This window comes from Triturus cristatus, chromosome 8 (assembly GCF_964204655.1).
Source record: "Triturus cristatus chromosome 8, aTriCri1.1, whole genome shotgun sequence".
Taxonomy (NCBI): domain Eukaryota; kingdom Metazoa; phylum Chordata; class Amphibia; order Caudata; family Salamandridae; genus Triturus; species Triturus cristatus.
This window is the reverse complement of record NC_140591.1, coordinates 1,604,481,744-1,604,503,528: the sequence shown is the minus strand read 5'-3', so window position 1 is coordinate 1,604,503,528 and position 21,785 is coordinate 1,604,481,744. Positions and strand designations below refer to the sequence as shown.

General features: G+C 41.4%; 1 protein-coding gene across 1 annotated transcript; it reads left to right on the top strand.

Moving 5' to 3' along the window:
* The first annotated feature begins 4,727 nt into the window (after positions 1 to 4,727).
* Positions 4,728 to 5,690, top strand: LOC146806302 (olfactory receptor 56A4-like). Its single transcript, XM_085620624.1, has one exon. It carries the CDS (start codon positions 4,728 to 4,730, stop codon positions 5,688 to 5,690), a length of 963 nt encoding a protein of 320 aa, XP_085476750.1.
* The last annotated feature ends 16,095 nt before the right edge of the window (positions 5,691 to 21,785 follow it).

The following is a 21,785-nucleotide window of genomic DNA, read 5'->3' as shown; positions in this document are numbered from 1 at the left end:
AAGACAACACCTGGTAGGGGGAGTCCATCACTTCACTGGGGTGGTGCTAATCAGTAATCAGGGGGATACCCATCCCTCCTCTTCTGCAATACCAGGGGAAAAGCTATGCAATGGCAAGTGGATCATACGAGGTGTTAAAATCACCTACAGTGATTATAGAATCATGGGTGTCATAAAGTTCTTTCACTGTCTACATCTCGCTGCCTCCTTTGAACCTGCGATTATAAACATGATATAAGTAGTATGTGCGGGAGTCCTCCCCGTGATGGTTAAACCTAAGATATATTGGGAAGCAATAGGTAGTAAGTGCATTTTAACATTAAGAGCCACTACTACCAAGACAAGGAGACTACCAAAAGGGCAGCCCCTTCCAACACAGCATGCAGGACTGTGTTAAGTAACATAGCCCAACATGTCAAAGAGACCAGGTTTTTTTGAAGAAGACATATCAAACTGATCTATAAAATCATCCCAAGCCTGATAACATAGATTCGATTTCACACCTGAGACATTCAAAGACAGTATATCAACAGTAGTGCTGTTGGTAAGTACATCATTCCGAATATGTTTCATAGGATCCAGGGAGTGGGTAGTGCAGGCTAAAATCAGCTGTACAAAATCAGTATCTAACCAAGATAACTCAGAATCATATAAAGGCCCCCTATCCCCAATGGGGCAGGAGAAGCCCACGTCTCCCAGTCAATCTGTCATGGAAGTGTCCAAACGCTCGGGCAAATTCCAGTGTCACATTCTGTAAAACCTGTGGATTATTGGTAATTTTGACTATTCATCTTTCTGCATTCCCCAGACCAGTTTAGGGACCTTTACCAAGTAAATAACACCTACATTCACAGTCAAAGCCATATTACCCCATTTTAGTGAACCCCCTCAGACCCACCGTTCAAAGAGAGATCATATTTGTTCAGCTCTCCCTAAAGAGCTATCAGTGTATCTAGTCATCTATAACTTGCCAGCTGCACAAGATACGTCCAGGGAGGGGGCAATGTGCATCGATCTGGTATTAGATGGATCAGAAATTGTATGGGGTGGGCCATGGCTCTGAGTGGTGAATAGACCTTTCAGTCTTCAATCTGTTTCTTTCATGAATTAAAGACATATAAATAGGGTGTAGTACATACTTGTGAGGAAGATCTAATACCGGGTGGTTTTGCAATCAATTTCAGATCCTCTACTTCCGCTGATAACATTGCTAGTTGTGTCAATATCTCCACATGTAGCCTTTTTACAAAATGGACTATGTTAGCAATGTCCAACTTACGAGCCGATTACAATGTAGTTCAGAAACCGTTCCGAACACCTCGGTCTCAGAATTGTTTCTGTACAAATCGGCTCCTGCGAACGACCGATTACAATGCTTTCCAACATCTTTTGGTTGGACTCTCAATGACTTCAATGGGAGCCTGTGTTCTGAACGAGAACACAGGCTCCCATTGGAAAAAGGGGTGGTTGGGGAAAACCTTGCACCTTGTGGCAGGCACCACATGGTGCCTGCCACATTGTGCATGGTCGGGAAGAGGGGTCCCTTGGGTACCCCCACAGGGCCTAATCTGATGCCTCTGGGTGAACGGGGGCCTGCAACGGGCTCCCAAAAACAGATTCCTACATCTGTTTCATGTCAGGTTGAACGAATCGGAAAGGCTGTCCAAATCAGTCATCGTAATCGCTTGTTCGGAAACCGTGTACATAGAGCTGTACGATTTAACTCCGAAGGACTCGGGCTGTCTGAATGACTTTCGGAACCGATACAGGCTGCCCTAACAGTTTCCGGGCATCGAAATCTGTCATTGGGAAATGCATACAATTCATTTGGAAAGAAGGGTTCCGAAACGGATTCTGCAATACCGAATCCCACCCGGAGCCTTACCGAATGCCATCATAATCGGCCCCTTAGTGTCCCAATTAGTACTAATTAGGGCCACCTCTGAAATTGCAGCATGCTGGTTTGAAGGATCTGTGGCATCTCTGTCCTTCAAGAAGCCTTTCTTGGTGTTCAGGCTTGTAGAGGGAATGGAAGGATCATATGTATGTTTGTGCATATTATCAAGGGTGGCAACGGTGCAGGGTTATGGGCATTAACAGCAATATCAAAATAGATGACATTAGAGGCAGCCATTAATCCATTGGTGATCAAGGTGGTGTCGAAATATGTGGATATATTTAGAGGCAGAGGTTTAGGCTTCTGTTTCTTAAATATAGCAGCAACTTTATCTGGTGCTTTATTTTAGTGCAGACCATTAACTTTGTCTCTGCCCAAGAGGGTTTCAACCCCTTCAATTAGTGTACCGAATTCCTTAAGAGATACAAGTCTTGTGGCCTGCCAGGAGTTGACATGGAGGTAAGCTTAACTAGGGTAGAGTGTATATTGCCTTAAGTTTCCACATTACAGTCCAACCATACAGACAGAAGAATGGAATTAGAGACTTAGGGGCATATTTATACGTTTTTTGCACAGGCAAGGGCTGCACGCCTCCTTTCTGTGCTGCCATGCATTAAAAGAAAAAGGCAGGAATGCACATATCTATAAAATAGGGTGCATTCCTGTCCTTTAGCCTGTGCTACAGCACAATGAGCTGCCATGCGCCAACAGAGTCACCCTTGCACCACGGTGCAAGGGTGTCTGCATTGCAGAGATGATTGTTTATGTGGAGGAAGGGGCAACTTCCCACACAAAATCAATCACACAAGGCATTTTCCTCTTTTAGCAGCACACATAGAAAAAGGAAAAACGAGTAGAAATCAAGTTATTTCTCCTCATTGCACCTCCTTTATGCCTCACCTTTTGATGTATTCCCAGGTTAACACACTCAAAATCTGTATGTGTCAAACACCCACCGCAACACCTGTTGCATGCTTCCCTATCGCAGCGTGAGGCAACGCAGAGACTTGGGCTGTGTTGTCTCACTCCATATTTAGTAGGACATGTAAAGCCACGTAGGGTGGGTTTGCATGGCCTTGTAGATATGGATTGGCAGTGTGCGCTGCCGGACTGTCATAAAAGTGGCATTCGGGCAGCACAGTGGGGTTTGGAAATTAGCCCCTTAGACTTACAATGCTAAAAAGGGAAAGCACACATAAATACTCAAAATAACTCAATTTTCAATACTCAATAAAGGAAAATGAGTTCCAAGGGTCTCAGGCAAAGCTTCTATGATGCAAACACAAGGAGATTATTGATGGAACACTGAAACTTTTTGGACACTCACCCCCAGTCACAGATCTGGATTTAATCCATCATCGTTCTTTAGCTCACTTCGCCACCTCAGTTTAGACCCAGCTATATGCAAATCAGTATTGACCCTGTGCCTCATGGGAATAGTCCAGCCTGAACTGCCATGTCAGGTCTTTCCTGAACCGGAAACAAGCATCCTGGGTCCGGATTCGGGGTGACACCCCTCATCAGCCACGCTAGCTTGAATCCAGTGGCAAAGTGAGCAATGGACCCACGTCTTGGCATACCTTGCCAACTTAGGGCAAGCAAAGCAAACACAAGGAGATGATGGAAGGAGCAAGATCACAAGCATTTTAGCACTAGTTAGCAGTAGTAAAGTACACAGAGTCCGAAGAGACAACAAAAATGGGTTCTGAAAAACAGAAGTGGTGAAGGCAAATAATTTGTGAGGATGACCCTGCAGAGAGAGCCAAGACTAAGAAAAATATACTTCCTGAAGGCAAGCAGAAAGTAGGTGAAAAGCTATTTTATCCTCCAGATGTTTCAGCCTTTGCATGTGGTCTATAATTCACAGCACTCATACAAAGTGGGCAAAGTTTTAAAGTACATCTGAGCATATTATTTTGGACTGAAAGGGCAGCCTTTCAGTGCAATGTCTTTTCTTGACATTGCACACACATCTTTGCACTATTGCAAAAATGTGAGAGCATGGTATAAGGCAGTGCTTGGTGAGATAGAGGCAGAACCATGTCTAACTAGCTATGGCAGTATCCTGCTCTCTCATGAAATGTTTCAGTTATGTCTGCTGCTTTGCTTTTCATAAAATTGTAGTAATTCTGCCTGTAAACGTTTTCCTTCAGGGCCACATTGGTGGTACGTTAACTCAAAAATTACATCCCCCTTTCAACAGGAGTCAAAAGGCATCCATAGAGTGGCAAACCTAAATATTGTGGCTCTATTTTTTTTACAACAATCATAAGAGTAGTCAACCCTTAAGGAAATCTGTATCATTTTAATCAAACATCATACATTGATTTCACAAAGTAATGCCTGTGGAATCATTCTTTTCTAGAACAGAATATGCTAAATAAACTTTTAGGCATATTCACAAGCCCCTTTTGCAAGAGGAACATCACTTTTAGTAACGTTCCTCTGGCACTATGGACGGTCCTGTGGCACGCTGGTGCAAGGGTACCTGCGTTGGCGCTAGACTGATAAATTTAGCACCCACGCAGGGAGAGACACAGGGTTGCACTGTATTGTTGTAAAAAAGTGCAGCCCTGCTTTTCAGAAGTGACAGAGCGTGGCGTTAATCCAAGAAGGCTAACGCCATGCTCCATAACTTCTTTATGTAAATATGCCCCTTTGTGTGCTGGTCTCCCCATATGTATTGAGAAAAAAGATCAGGAATCTGCATTAACTTAAGCATGTGCTGCAATACATAGATATAGTAAGAGCTTAAAGATTTTGATTTAAACCAATAAAGCCCTCTTTTCTTCTTTGAATCTTTCTGCAGGTGCTGATGTGTTTCATAGTTATGCCTGCTGTCAACACTACCACAACCTTTGAAGTTCCATACTTTGTGCTTGTCTGCTTTACAGGCATACAGAGTTGGCAGCATTGGCTGTCCATTCCTTTGGCTCTTCTCTTCCTTGCAGCCTTGGTTTCCAATATCACAATAATGTCAGTCATACAAAGAGAGCATACCCTCCATGAACCCATGTACTATTTCCTCAGCTTACTTGCAGTCTTTGATCTGGGACTATGCACAGCCACCACACCCAAAATCTTGGGTATAATGTGGTTTGATATGAAGGTCATCGACTTGCCTTCCTGCTTTCTTCAGATGTACCTGATGAACCTTTTACTGGCAATGGAATCTGCTACATTTCTTTTCATGGCTTATGACCGCTACATTGCCATCTGCAACCCCTTGAGATACCATTCTGTCATCACCAACAGGTTTGTTGCACAAGCCATTGTGTTTATACTACTGAGAAGTACCTTGCTGACATTGCCTGCACTGGTGTATGCTTCCAGACTTCAGTACTGCTCCAAAAATGTTATTGAAAATTGCTTCTGCACCAGTGCTGCAGTGACATCACTTGCCTGCAATGATAGTACATTTAACACACTTTACCAGTTGATTGTTGCTTATGGCCTCTTAGGAAGTGACCTCATCTTGATTGTTATGTCCTATTGCTTGATCCTACGGGTGTTAAGGATGTTTCAGGGAAAAGGGGCTGCAGTTAAAGCCTTTAGCACGTGCACTGCCCACCTTATTTTGATTTCATTTTTTTACTCTGTGCTGTTAGTTTTAATTTTCACTTCTAAGTTTGCGAAAGTAATTCCACATGATGTCCCAGTCTTACTGAACGTTCTTCATTTCCTGGTTCCACCAGTCCTCAATCCAGTTGTTTATGGGGTGAGGACCACAGAGATCAAACGAGGTATCATAAACATGATGAGGAACGGAATTACAGCCTCCAAGTTGCAATAACTCAACAGAGAAATGTACAATATCAAAATCAATAGTTTGAAAGGCACATCTACAGTGCCTCTTAAACCAAGACCTGCTGCCTAAGAGACATGGGAAGTGAGTACTCACATTATACTGCAGGTAGGACTAATTTACATCTATAGTCTTATATGCTCGTAATCATTGGCCAGTGCTATAACAAAACATGAGGAGGAACTGCCTGCAAGACATTCTGAATGGGCCCCCCACACTCACAGCATTAGGGGGTGATGGCACACTCTCCAATATGGAATAATACATGCCATTACAATGAATCCCTTTACAACAGAACCTTTATAGTGAAAAAGCCTTTTTTACATAGTGACATTTTTTGCAACAAATTTGCCTTTACCAAGGATACCTTTACCTTAAAAATGTAAGTATTTAACAATTAAGTATAAACCCTTTATATATATATATATATATATATATATATATATATATATATATATATATATATATATATATATAAATCCATGACCCACCGTAAACCCTAAAATTTCCTTTGGCAGTGAAACACCATTACATACCCTAAGCCCTAAAAATGTCCTTACCACCCAAAAAACCATATCCACCCTGACCCTGAAAAATACCCTCACACCCAAAACCTGATACCCACCCAAAACCCTAAAAATTCCCTTAACTCCCAAATAAACCCATGCCCACCCTAAACCAATAAATTCTATTGGTACCCAAAAACCAATACCCACCCTAAATCCTACAAATGTATTTACACCTAAAACTCATACCCACTGTAAACCCTACAAATGAATGTACACCTAAAAATTCATACCCACCCTAAACCCTAAATAGTCCTGTACCACTCAAAAACCCATACTCACCCTAAACCCTAAACATTCCCTTGAGACCTAAAAATCCACACCTCGCTAAACCCATTTTCTTTTTAAATATATGTATATGTATGTATATTATTTATTAAACTGATCTTCAAAAACCTTTCCCCCAAAAATGCCACTGCGTCTTCTTGTGCATGGTAAGTTTCAGGGTTGGGGGCTGAGGAAAAATGGGGAATCAAAAAAAGAACATTTCCCATGTCAATTCCCATGGGGGTTGTGAACACGACTACAGCCTGAACCGCTGGACAGAATGACACCATATTTGGCAGAAAGCTAGCTCTAATTCCAGAGCGTTTGATTTGATGTAAATTCGTTCATTCGTTTTTGAGTTTTTTTTTGAGTTATTAAAAAAAAATATATATATATATCCGGGTGGAGCCTAAGCACATAGCTGATAGTAAGATCTGATTGGCTATCAGTACTTTAACCAGAAATTGTTGGCAGCCATCCTTGGTCCAACATACATGACTTTTGAACATCTTCATGTTTTGGAACAGGCACTGAGACAGCGCAGCCCTCCCTCCCCTGCAAAATTCTGTATATTCTTTTTTAAAAACTTGCAACCCTAGTGCCGGGGCACAACACACTTTCTCTTTTGACTCTAGGAATGCGTTTGTGCAATCATTGTCCCATGGAAGCAGATCAGACACATCCTTGTGTGCCAGCCTCAGTAAAGGCTTAGCTACTAGGGAAAGGTTTGGTGTTGACTATCTACAGTATGCAACCATTCCCAAAGGCATCTTGATTTCTCTCTGAGTTTGAGGTGGATTAATCCGGTGAATTGCTTCCACTCTCTCTGGTGTTCGTGTTCGTGTTCCGGCTGGGCAGGTTAATAGACTTGATACGGGTGGTCCCAAAGAACCACCCCCACTGCCGGACGAACGTGTGATGGGGCACTTCTCTTTCCTCCTAGGGTCAAGGCTGGGACACACCACGTGGAGTCCCCTGCTGCATAATTTGCATGCAAAGAAACCTGACTAAAGTACTTAAGGGATTAAGAGTGTTTAACTCTCTTCCTTACACCACCTTCCTCACCTTTTGGTCCTGAAGAAGCGCAAAGGGATCCACTAGGGACCCGCTGAAGGCGCGAAACATGTTGACCAGTGCACATTTTCTTTACACACGGTCCTAGGAACAGCGGAGTAATACCCCGACCTCTATGCCATCTATCAATAGAGAGAGTCCCTAGGCCCTGTTCTGTTATTATATTTTTATCCTTACCCTCGGACTGACGAATAAAACTACCTTTACAGTTCCGAAGGGTATTTTAAGACATAACCACTCACACCACTACCACATTCCCTTTTTCTGAGGCCCACACACCCACATGCACAACTGCGGCGTTCCTACAAAAAGATCTCCGATAAAGAGCCCTCTCGCGGGGCCCGTGGGGGACTGCAGCGCCACCCCCACGAGGAGCAACGCCCTATGATGAAGCATGACACTCGCAAGGGTGTGTGAGGGCACTACATTTCAGTAGGAGAGATCCCCTAGGGGTAAGCACCTCAGTTTCAGAGATTTGTTTTCTCTCTTTGTCTTCCTTTTCTTCTCTCTACTTTTCAGTGACTGAGTCTTGTCTCTGAACTTTCTTACCTGTAAGGAACAGATACCACAGTGTGGCTAAACACCCTCATGTAATGGCACTGTGATATAAACCTAACACAAATCAATAACCGTAAGCCATTATTCAGTACATGCATTTTGAAAATATATATTGTCTGGATTTGGTACCATAGGACACAATATAACATTTGTGCTGCTAATCTCCTGCACTATTCTGTACTTCTCATTGGGGTTCTGTAAACCTATGATCAGAGATTTACATGAATCCCTGCAAAAGTCCCTCACACTGTTCATCTTCAATTATGAGTGAAATTCCTGCAACTGTCTCTTGTGTCAAATTGTATGACGGTGTTCTGGAATACATGGCATCTGGTTTTAATCCAACTAAGACTGTTCCTGCTCTTTTTATTAATCTGATATCTTTCTCTGTGAACTCACATACTTCTGAGTTCACTGTTTCTTCCAAATCAGGGGGTCATTTTTCAACTGTCATTTCTGAAATCAATTCTATAGCTATCTGTTGTTGGGCGATTGTAAACTGTACATCCTCATCAGGAGTCTATTATTCAACATCATCAGTTGTACAGTAAATTGTTCAGTTTAACTTGCACCACAAATGTTTTCCTTGCAGGCCTACAGTGCTTCTGGAAACATCAGAAAGGTCAGGGCTAAAACTGTCAGTTTCAAATAACACACACTGTTGAAACGGGTTCTGATTTTGGCTCTGAAACAAATTAAAATTTGCTTTTGACAACTGACTTAAATACATTTTAAGGTTTCCCATATTTAGCAGGACCAACTGGGCTTGGAGAACCTCTTTAATTGGGACGTGTTTCAGATTTGACAATTGCTGAACTGACACATTTTGCATCTGCATTTCTCCCCGTATTTGCACATTTCCATTTACTGCATCACATCTGTGACAAAGATGGCAAAAGGTCATTTTGTTCAGCTTTTCGACATCCATACCTGAATTTGGACCAACCAAAACTCCTCTATCTCCATCCTGTGAAACACCAAATCCACCTTGAGTGCCTTATACTTCTGCTTGTGGGACCACACCTTGTATCTCACCTTCATTTCCTCCAAACAACCTATTCTGAAATCCTCTCTGAGCAAACTTTTTCCTTAAACTCTTTCTGCTTCATTTCTTGTCCATCATTACAGTACCCTTCATCATTCTCGATCCCATCTATCAACTTTATCTGCCAACAAACCACACTTTGCTGTATTTGCACACTGATCTGATCAAAGAACATTAATCCAATAACAAACTGAGACACATAGAATGTCATGTCACTGACATCAGTGCATTCTCTCCCCCTGTGCTATTGAAACTCCTGAAACGCAATTTCACAATATTCATGAACTAATTATTTTAGTTTTTGTGAGTTTCTTTTAAACTTTCCCCAAGTAAGATATTTTAGTGGCTTCTCATGTTTCCTCCCTGCTATTGGTTCAAATTCTCAAAATCTAAACATTCCATGATAATTTCTTCAATTTCAGTTTTTAACTGCGAAACATTAAGTGGTCTCTCTTTTTCGCGTTCTGGGTCAATCTGTTCCAAAATGCTTTCTCTCTTTTTAATCCCTGCTGCTTCCGCAAACCATGGTTGAAAAATCCCATCTTCAAATAAAAGTGTTTCTCTGTTGACGATTTGTGTTGTAAAGACAATCTCTTCTCTATCTTTCAATACTTGAACTGTCTGGAGCAGTTTCCTTTCTATAATTTGTGGATTCTAAGATGTAAGGACAGACCTTGATGTAATTAATCCTTCTACAGTTCTTTGAGCTTCTTCGATTTGGACCCTGTTAATTAGGGCAGTCACAATTTGTCTAGGCACTGTTAAGTGCAGCTACAATTTGTAGTATTTGTACCAAATGAGTCACATTTGGAGCAGTATCCCTTGGAGGTATCTCTGTCGGTATGAAGAAAACAGGTGGTGGGGCATTCTAAAATGTCTGTGAAGTTATCTCAATCTGTATCTCTCTTGGTCCAACAGAAGCAGTATCCACTATAGTACTTACTGGTACACGGTTATCAGAATTTGTAGTAGGGGCTACATAAGATGGTAGACAATCTGTAATAATGCATCCAATATTTCATCCCCTAAATCACTATCAGTTTGAGGCTTTTTGTCATCCTCAATTTCCTTCTCCTGTATCTGATCCTTTACCCTTCCGTCCTCCCTTTCTTTGTCTCTTGCTGTATTTTCCCACATGCTTAATGCTCCAAATTATGCAGCTCTAGATGGTGACTTTATTTCAGATAACAATTCTCTTAATCTGCCCATAACTTGCAATTCAAAAGCATCATTTTTTGAAAAACTCAAAGGACTCTCTTTCTCAGTAACCTTGAACCATTGGCGAACCCACAAACATGAAAATAGTTCCAAATGTGTTAACATAAAATGTGCAAGCGTTCCCTCAGGTGGTGCCTTGTCACCGTCCCAAATCGAATTTAACCCATTTCACTTTTGCAATTATTCAATGCAATGTTTTGATTCAATTCCGTAAACATCAAATTTCTTTCCTCCAATCCTGTTACAGTTTAAATTCTTAAAGACTTTCAACCAATCTCAATATGGTAATCACACAACGGACCTATCACAGTGCAGCACACTCTGATGTCACTCTCGCTCCGAACAGCAGCTCACCCTCCTTCACAATTTCTCTGTACACATGCACTCACACGATCATCTGTAATTGTCTGCCTTCTAAAAGATCAATAGAATTCAATCCCTAGAAGAATGCACATTCGCTGTGAAACCTCGACCAGCAAGAAATCACCTGAACCGGTGCAGTTATCCCTTTGCACTCAGGGTCTACTACACAGTTCGCACTCATCTTATTCACACAAGTTCCCTGTCTTAGGTTGAGCTGTCGATGAAGTCGCACGACAACTCCTCAATTCTCTGGTCAGACAATCCCACTCATGGTGTCTTCTACACCTTTAAATATTCTGGGATTTTGGGCCATTTCGGGACCCGCAATTCAAATGTCAGTCCTTGGGCCACGTCCTACTCAAAATCACATTCACTTGACTCTGGTGTAAACTCCAAAAGACATTCTGCAATCAAATAATTACCGCAATCTAGGGCACTCTATGCAATGACCGCAAACACAACTACCGCAAACGCACTTACTGCATGCCACAATCTAATCTAGTGCAATTACCACAAATGTAATTACTGCATCCAAAATTACCACAACACATTGTTCCCTATTAATACTCACACCTGTTTCAGCAACCACCTTGTTGTATTGCCTTCTAATACCGCTTTGCCAGACTTCAAATTCTGTGCATTGGAATCAGGAATCAAGACTTTTTGGGTCTTGACCATTTATTCTTACTTGGGCAAATATTTTGGAGCTTCATTCAGGGTGTTAACCTAAACTCTGCTTCTTTTGGGCAAGGTGAAGAACCTCACCTCTGCTACCAAGCTGATAGCGTGTAAATCTCGCGATAATCTTTCTTTGGAAAATTTAGTAAATGTGGCACAATTAATCTTTAATTACCATTACCCTTTTTCTACGCCATTATTTAATCTAATGGTGATGAATCTTTGCCACCGTGTTTTGACCAACAGAGTTCCTTCATTAACACAGGCAAGTAACCAAATGCAAATAAATATTTTAGTCAATAATGAGAGTTGTGAGTAGTTTTAAAGGGATTTATTTTCTAAATACATTTTTGAATTCTCTGACTCTTCATTCATTAGTCAGATATCAATAAAGTTACAGAATTGATAATAGAAAAATAAAGTTAGTACAGAGCATAATACAAATTGCAGACAGCGTGTTCCATAAAGGAAAAAAATCCTATTCTAAGAAAGTGAGGTACAAATGATGTCTGTCAGAACTCATGAAGAGTTAAAAAATAAATCAAGAATGATATTAGCATGAAGTTAAATCCATAACTAATTATTTCAGAATCTCCCATTAAGAGAAATAAAGCATGGAACAAATAAGCCTTGGCAAAGCCAGTTAGTCAAAGCAAAAAGCTTAGAGATTTTAATTAAAGTCAGATTGGAACAAAGCCTTTATCCAGTCTGCCTTCGCCTGCATCTTTTCTGTTCGCCATCAAAGTCTGCCCTCTCCTCTTTGTAGCAGCAAATCCCATCTGCTCTGCTCCCTTCAGTTCTGCATCGAAGTCTGAAACTACTCTGCAGGTCTCAGGCTCTAAATATGTCTGAGTCTGTCTCTCGGCAAAGGTCTAAAACACCTTAACTAAGAATGCGTTTATAAGTCAGAAAAATGTTGCAAAGCATGTGGCATGATCTTCTTTCTGCATCCAATTGGAGTCCAACATTCTAATCTCCACCTCTCTGCGGTCTGCACAAGTCCTCCATCAGGCAGGCGAAAACTTTCCCACAACATATTCTGCATCCTATTTAATACAAATTCATCTCCAAATCTTCTGGTAAATAAACATTTTATTTTAACTAAACACATAACATTCGCTGCAAATCAACGATGTTATTTAAGCAAGAATAATTAAAGCATGACATGGTAATGCATTTTCAAAGTATGTATGTTTTCTATTCTCTCTAAAGCAAAGAATGAACTGAGGCTGGGTTTACATTTCAAGCAACTAAATAGATAAAGTAAGTTACAGGTTGTAAATAATGGGGGCACTCTTCTTTCACACAAGAAGAAACATTCCTCTCCTTATCTTGAAGGGCAAACAGGAGTTATCGGAGCAAACTAAATCATGAGCTGCTTTCTGTTTTTTTATATTTTAAAATGTCATATTGATTCAGTACAAATTATATTCTACTACTCTCCACATTTTAACATTTTTGCAAATTAAAATCTCATTCTATAGTGATCACAAAATCTAAACTAGCAATTAATAATTCAAACAATTAATTTTGCAATGTTTTACATAATTTTTTAAGTAGAAAGCGTCTAACTATAGCCTGTATTTTACAGCACCAAATATCTATGTGTCACTTTTTAAATGCAGTTTGTATGTCTGAAGGCTAAAGGCAGGTATGCCATTAGTAAGTCTTAATCCTGTAGTAAATGTTTACGTTTTTCAGTACCGAGTATAGACTCATTCTTATAGTGAAATAGGTGGAGTGAAAAATGGGTGTCAAGGAAACTTATGTATTTCTGTAATGGGCTCAAGATTTAGAATTTAGGAGCAGTGGTTATTTTTACATCTCTGAATTTGTAGGTACTAATGTATAATTTGGACGGTATTTTTCAAAATGTAATCTTTCTTTTATACTGCACTACATTTGGAAGGCACAAATGCAGCAAAATCTAATTGGCAATAACAAATGTTCTACTATTCTATGCTCCTACAAGTCTCTCTATAAAAATGGTACCTCAATTTTGTGGGTAGGACTAGAGCCCGCGAAAGGAAACGGCCCAACGTGCAACATGGACGCAGCACATTTTTCCAATGAAACCTGACACTATTTTTTCCTATGTGGGGAGCTCTGGATTTTGGACCCTAACTCAGCCGGCACTTATGGAAACTTAGGCAACCTGCCCATTTTTTAAAACTGGGCATCTAGAGGTATCCAGGATAGGTTGACTGATATGTCTCTCACAACATTTATTTTACTCAGAATACCCTGCAAATCTCAAACTCTGACTTAAAAAACACATTTTCCTCACAATTCTGTAATGGAAAGTTCTTTTTTAATCTGTGGAGATCCAAAAATGTCTTTCCAGACAGCATTCTGCCAAGTCTCCTGATAAAAATGGTACATCACTTGTGTGGGTAGACTTAGTGCCCACATCAAGAAACGACCCATAATACAACATGGATGCAGCTTATTTTTTCAACGAAAACCAACCCTCTTTTTACGATGTGGATAGCTCTAGATAGATTATAGACCATAACTCAGCCAGCACCTAGGGAATCCTAGCCAACCTGTACATTTATAAAAGCTAGACATGTAGGGCAATCTAGGATGGCGTGACTTGCGTGGATGCAATTAGGTTTTATTTACCCACAATTCCTGAAATCCTACAACTTTGCCTGACATCATGCATTTTCCTCTCATTTCTGTGACAGAAACTTCCTGAATAGTAGGAATCCACAAAATTCCTACCACCCAGCATTGCCCCACCGGTGTAAAAAAAAAAAAAACACTGCCCCACATTTGTGGCTGGGCCTAGTGCCGCGACAGGTATAGATCAAACCAAGGTTAATGCGAGCACTTTCATGGAGATTCCTACTGACCATGGTTGGATTTGTTCCTGTTTCTGGCACTAGACCCAGCTACACAAGTGGGACAGAGTTTTTACCAGTATAGATAGGGCAATGCTTGGTGGTTGGAATTTTGTAGATTCCTGCAGGTTCTGTAAGTTTTCATGACAAAAATGTAAGGAAAATGATCGTCTTCAGGCAAAGCTGGAGGTTAGCAGGGCATTGTGGGTAAGAACATAGTGTGGGTTACATATACAGCACAGCACCCTGGACTCCCCCAGATGTCTAGTTTTCAGAAGTGTCTGAGTCTTTTCAGGTGGAAGTCTACCCAAGTCCAAAAAGGGCCCCTGTCCACCATTGAAAGTGAGACGATATTGGATGCTAGCCAAGCTCTCCTGGCACATGTGTGAAATCAACACCCACAAGAATGATACAGTGGGAAAACAGTTAAACTTATGACTGACACATAAACTGATCTTGACACCTTTTAAAAGAAACTTTGATAAAAATGCACAAGTTACACGTTAGAGAAAACCTGAGAAAATCTCAAGAAATATTAGTTACTGCATCGTAAAAACATGCAGAAGAGAGTACGCTAAACAAAATATTTATTTCAATAAAGTTGATTCACGTTTTACTAAATTCCACTTGTGTATTCTTTTAACATGTAATAAACATGTGAAAATGATGATTCATTTACTATATAGATTACATTACCCATCCTCTTGGATAATGATGTATGTGAAGAGTAAATGAAACTAGGTAATTTAGATGACATTGTGTGTCTACTTTAGGAGTGTCATTCTAAAACTCCATATTGTGCACGCTTGAAATTGTGCACCAGCTGAAGAAAGAGAAAAGGGTGCTGCAAACTCTTAATTAACCTGAATAACCTGGAGTTTTCACAGAATGATCTTCATATATGTGCTAATATAATTCACCTAAAATTATATTAGATACTGTGAAAATGAAATAAATGTGTACGTTGGTACTTGGAAAATGCAGTAATACGCTAGAGTTACACATGCTGGTTACAATAAAATGAACCTACTTCTTAAGTGCAATTAGGCTGGAAACAATATTTGAACGTCATATTTTTTCATGAAAATGTATATTTTATATTCTTGCTTATAATAATCTAAATTCAGTGCGTGCTTGCTTGCACGCCTTTTTGCTTGGTTTGTTCGTATGTTTTTGGGAATGGTTGGTTATTGTAGACAAGGGATGCCCAATTTCTGCCAGAGGCAAACACACACAGATGTGTCAGACCTGGAACCCTGGTAGGATGATTGCCAGTGCTCCTTTATTAAACTGCGAGAGAGTCTTTGTCAAGGTCCAACTTTGGGAATGCCCCATTAGAATAAAAAGAGCTTTACTCTGTTCTGCAAAGAGCGCGTTATCGTTGCTAGCTCAGATGCATGCTACCGCACGAAGACATGTAACATATTTCCCGGGTACTCTTGATCCTGTAGCCACCACATTGCTTAGATGTCTGTGTATGAGTTTGGAATAGAGTGAGAGCATTGTGATGGGACATCCAGTGAAAGTACATGTGCCACACTCAGTTGAAGTGTTGCTTACTCGACCGCAACATCTAGCTCGAAGCCACCTCAGTAAGTATGAACGGAATATCTTGGGAGCTGAGAGTGTGACAATGACAAGATGCACGAGTTTTAATCCTGCGACTTTGATGCCACTGCCTGGTAAGATAGGATAGGATAGCGCTTGTAAATCACACTAATACTTGGAGGTGTCAAGGCGCTATAGCAGAATGGGAGGACAACATATGAGAAGCGGCCAAACAAACAAAAAACAAGATGTAAAGAGCCAGGATTTCAGATGTTTTTTAAAAGCCAAGAAGGAGTCCGCATTTGAAATATAGTTGGGTAGGGAATTCCAGAGCTTGGCAGCTGCTACCGAAAGGGAGCAGCCACCCCATCTAGTCCTATAAAATCTAGGGATCACAAGTTTTTATGTGAGGAGGATCTCAGTTGCCTCCCCGGGACATACAATTGAAAGAGTGACTTCAAATGGGAGGGGCCCTTATGATACAAGACCTTTAAGACCATGCACAGAGCCTGAAAACAAATACGTTTTCTGCCAGTGAGCCAGTGAAGGGAGCAAATCCCCTTCACAGGGAACATTCCCATGCAGATGAAAGCCGCATGGGAATGATCAGGATGAGATGAGCCGCAGTTCTGTAGCACCTGAAGTTTGTTAATGGAAGCATCATTAATGTTCAGGTACAGAGCTTTTCAGTAGTCCAGCCGAGAAGTAACCAGGGCAATAATAACTGGCTGGTGCAGCTCAGGAGGAATAAAAGGCATAACCTTTTTCAGAATCCTCAAGATGTTGAAGCTTGTGGTGCCGGTGTGGCTAACCTGGGTGTTAAAACAGCATTGTCAAAGATGAGCTCTGGGTTCTTTGCTGACCTAACGAGGGCAGGGAGGGCTCCGCAGACAACTGGCCACCAAGTGCTTGACAAGATGGAGTTCGGAGAACCAGAAACAAGTACTTCAGTGTTGTCTGCTCCTTGCTACCCATTGTAGGTAATTGGAAATGGATTAAAAAATGTGTGTATCGTCAGCAAATGATAACACCTGAAAGCCAAAGGAACGCACCAGGTCTGCCAGAGAGGCCACATAGAGAATGAAAAGGGTGGGACTCAGAGATGAACCCTGAGGCACCCCATATGGAAGACTAAGACCTTAGCTTTAAAGCCTCCACAGCTAACAATTTGAGCCCTATTTGACAGAAATGAGAGGAGAAGCTGTAGGGCTGTCCCAGTGATCCCAACTTGCTGCAGACACTGAACGATCCATGCCGGGGAAACAGTAGCAAATGCGCCAACTGGTTAAGCACGAAAGTTGTTGGTAGCCATGATAAGGGCAGACTTGGCACTGTAACCGGCACAAAACCTGTTCTGGGAGTGATCTAAGATCTCCTGAGTGTCAAAAATGTTATCAGCTGTTTATTGATGAATGTTTCCAAGATCTTAGCAGGGGCGGGAAGAAGAAAGATGGGACAGAGATTCTTCGGGTTCCTGGGGTCAGCATTTGGTTTTTTATGGAGCGGCATAACAATCCCTACCTTCCAAATGTCAGGATAAATACTGGATTGGAATGTGTAGTTAAACGCATTGCATAAAGATTTGACCATCGGATCTGGAGCCAGTTTAAGTATAGAATACATACATGAGTCCGAGGGGGCTCCTGATTTTAAACTCAGCAGTAACTCCTTTGTTTGCTGAATCGAAATCTGAGGGAAGGCACTGAGAAGGTTCTCATTAGGACAGTGAGCAGAGTCGACAAAAAAACGTTTCCACTACCACAGGAAGGACAAGATCGTGAACCTAATCTTGAAAATAGACTGCAGCCTTGTCAATCAATCAATGAGAGCATTTGTAGAGCGCACCAACCACCCGTGAGGGTCTCAAGGTGCTGAGGGGGTGGCTGCTACTGCTCGAACGGCCAGGTCTTGAGAAGTCTCCTGAAGGTCAGCAGGTCCTGGGTCTGATGCAGGTGGGTGGGAAGGGTGTTCCATGTCTTGGCGGCGAGGTAGGAGAATGATCTGCTGGTAGTGGTCATTCTGTGGATGTGTGGAACAATGACGATGGCGAGGTCAGCGGAGCGAAGCTGGCGGTTCGGGGTATAGAAGGTGAGTCGTTTGTTGAGGTATACTGGTCCGGCATTGTGGAGTGCTTTGTGAGCGTGGGTGAGGAGCTTGAAGGTGATCCTCTTGTTGACGGGGAACCAGTGCAGGTCTCTCAGGTGGTCTGTGATGTGGCTGTGGTGGGGGATGTTGAGGATGAGGCATGCGTTCAGCACAAAGTAGACTCTGAGGCTCAGATAACTCCTTTACCACTTTAAATAGCGTTCTAGAGGAATTGATAGCAGATCTGATCTTCTCTGTGAAGAAGCATGATTTGACTTGATAAATAGCCTGTTTATGTTTTCGAAGAAGTACTTTCTGCTTCTCTTTTTCATTGGGACATGGGTTATCTCTCCATTTTCGCTCTTGTCTGTGGCATTCCTGCCTAAGGGACATGAGTTCTACCAAAAACCAAGGGGCCAAGCGTTTACTTCTTTCAACAACACTGTTCTTATAAGGAGCAACAATGTCGAAGCCCACATTAATCCACTCATGGAATCCTTCTGCTGATGTTGGGTACAAAATGTCCCTAATCTCCGATATCGATGCCAGGGCTTCTTTTCAGTTATCTATTGTTATTTTATTGAAGCTCCTGCAGCGTACATGCCTAGATGAAGGTCATTTCACACCTGTAATGGGACGCGGCAAGAATAGTTTAAACATAACCAGCCAGTGATCAACCCAACTAAGGGGCGGACTTCCTCAATGACCAGATTTTTTTTTTGGGGGGTGTTTTATATAGCGCAAACTAGACCCGAAGATGTTGGGTATCCGAGCGCTTTACACAGCACCAGTTTCATTACACAAGGACACATTCATTTTTTTTTTAAGGCACAGGGAGATGAAGGGATTTGCCCAGAATCACAGGATGTTGAGCATCATTGCCGAGACTTGAACCCGGTTCTCCAGCTTTGAGGTCAACCGCTCTAGCCGTAAGGCTACATCCTCTCCCCAATTTTATTATGGTTTGTGAAAATCTAATCAATGGTATGGCCAGCTGTATCCGTGGGGGATTGTACCAGCTGAACATAGCCAAAGTTGGAAATACAGTCCAGAAAGAGAGCAGAATCATTGTCTAGACTATTGTCAAAATTAAAATTAAAATCTCCTAAAATAGTGTATTAAGCAGCAGTCATATAAGGTTCTAATTTTTTACTCTAGATCTCCGCAAAGTCAGGAGGGCAATATATCAGGAGGCCCGCACACGTATAGTTCGCAGATACATTAATCCCAAATGTAGCTGCCTCCAAGGAGATGCCTGTGCTCTTCTCCACTGGATTAAGGGTACAGCTGAAGGCATCACGTGAAACTAGGGCTAGGCGGCCTCCCCTCTGGCCTGGCCGATCGCATCTGATGATAGCGTACCCAGGAGGAACAGCATCTACCAATTCGGGCCAGAGTCGTTCTTTGCCAAGGTCTCTGTAATAAAAAGGCAATTGAGGGCAAGCATCTGAATAACCATAGCGATTTCAGATTTATGTTTGATGATAGAGTGTGCATTAATAAGTGCCCGACAAATATAGCTAGCCTTGGGCCCCTCTTTTGTCCTATACGTTATTGGGGCTGAATTGACAATGCTGGCAGTGCCCAATCTCCCTGGTAGTCAAACTAAACTTATTCATACATGTCCCATGCTGATTACTGGAACACCACTGTAAGAGTTGGGCACTCAAGTAAGTTCTCACCTTTGAACTTTGAACCCCAGAGTTTAAATGGGCAGCATCCACAGACCCTGGCGCCATCCTGGTAATGAGACTTTGATTCATGAAGCTGATCATGATTGTTTGAATGTAACTGGATTGTACACAAAACCCAGGCAGGATATCCTTGATACTCTGTTGCCTGAATCAGATTATGTGCTGTTTGTTGATGGGTCTTGTTTGCGTGATGCAGAAGGTAATTTGAAAGCTGCGTATGCTGTTTGTACATACTACCAAGGAGAAGGGCCAAAGCTTTGAGAATCCAGCACCAGACTTCACTACCTGTCAAGCCTCTTAAGTCAGCGCTATATCTCGGTGCAAAGGGTCTGAGATGTGACCCATTTACATCCCAAATAGATGGTTATAGTCCACCACTGTCAATAGCTAAAGGTTGACCCTGCACCCGAGGAAAAATAAGTATTCTTTTATATCAATGTAGTAGTACATCCCGTTTGAACAATACAAGAATATTTGAATACACAAGCTAGCTTCCCAAAGAAAGTAGAAAATCATGTGTCGTAATTTTATTCAAAATAAATCTTTTTATTGAAAATCACTTTTTCTTTTAAAAGCACCACACAATTGTTTGCCAACGCATTTCATCCCTCTTGGGACTTCTCCAGGGCTTGGTCATAGTTTGTATCTCTTTTTGGTGTAATGAGTTACATTCAGCGCCGGTGAAACTGTGTGTTGATATTAAAATTTGTGTTGCCGTTATTCTATCCTTATTTGTCACTATGCATCGGAAGGTAATTCATATGGTGAAGTATATATTAAAGTGGTCGCTGTTTCAAAAATAGGGCTTGCTTAAAGTTTCGATTCCATGATTGGAATTCGGGATCCAGACTCTTTTTCTGAAGTGCCTGATCGAAATTCCGCGTTCTCAAAGCCGAGTTTGTATTCCCCATTACTTTTTTTCAAATGGCGATGTTATGCAGTGGCTCGAAATGTTTGAGTATTTCAGAAAATTAGTGAGTAAAGCGTCGAGCCTTCTGTATTACCGTGGACATCTGGTTCCTCCAAAGTATAGGGAGTATGCTGTTTGTTCAGTTGCAGATGTTGTTGAAGCTTCATAGTTAAAAGGTGTGTTTTCTTTTCAAGTGACTGAGTTGGTTGCCTTGTCACATGCTTGTAACATTTCTGACAAATTGAGAGTTACCATCTTTACCGACATTCAGTACGGACTTAGCATAATACACGACTTCGGGCAGTTGTGGTCACAGCGGGGGTTTATGACTTCATCTGATTACCCCATTTGGAATAGGGAAAGTGTGAGGAACATCTCAGATTACCATGTTGAAGTGTTCTGCCCATCAACAGGGCAATGATTATGTCACAGTCGGCAACCGCTATGCAGTTAAGACCGCACACTATTGTGCTCAAAATTCTTACACCTACAAAGGAGTTCTGTTACTTTGGCAACATCTGCCTGAGAAACTCTCCATTTGAACTCGCTCATATGTTTTTGCTAACGGATCTTGTTTAACAGTAGACAACTACCGGATGGACTGACAGTTTACGTATTCTGCACAGTCTTTATTCATACAGCATGTGTCTTCTTTATGCCTCGTGAAAATCACCCTACATGAATTGAGCAATGGACTGAGTGGTCTGACTAAGTGAGGTGATCAAGGAGGTGTCACCCTGGAACTTGAATAATATATTACACATTGATATGACATTGACAGGGGGACTCGAGCAAACAGAGAAGCTCTCATCTAACTTTCTTGGAAGAACTTTCGTTGTTGAGGACTTTCTTGCTGATCTTTCACTGAATGCGGACTCTGGACTGACGTATACACTGTGTGTGCCTTGGTGGTCTCTTCCCCATGAGAGACTACTCTGAACTGGCTTTACTCATGTCCCTTCTTAAACTCTCCAGGGCTTTGGTCATTTTTATAGCAAACCTGATTTAACCTGATTATTCTTTATATTTGAATCAAGCCTAAGTACTAATGTAATTAGTTTTCCAAACTTTATAAAAGATGACTAATTTAACTGCCTTTGTTATCATAGTTTATTTCCCTTTGATTGTGCATTTCAATTGATTTATTGATGACTGAAAGGGATCGAACTAGAGAGATCTCTTGATATCTAGTACTGATTTTGTTGTTCTGTATAGCTTTAACTGACATATG

What these genes read in the sequence shown, in the direction of transcription:
- LOC146806302 (XM_085620624.1), top strand. Translation starts at nt 4,728, where the DNA reads ATGCCTGCTGTCAACACTACCACAACCTTTGAAGTTCCATACTTTGTG.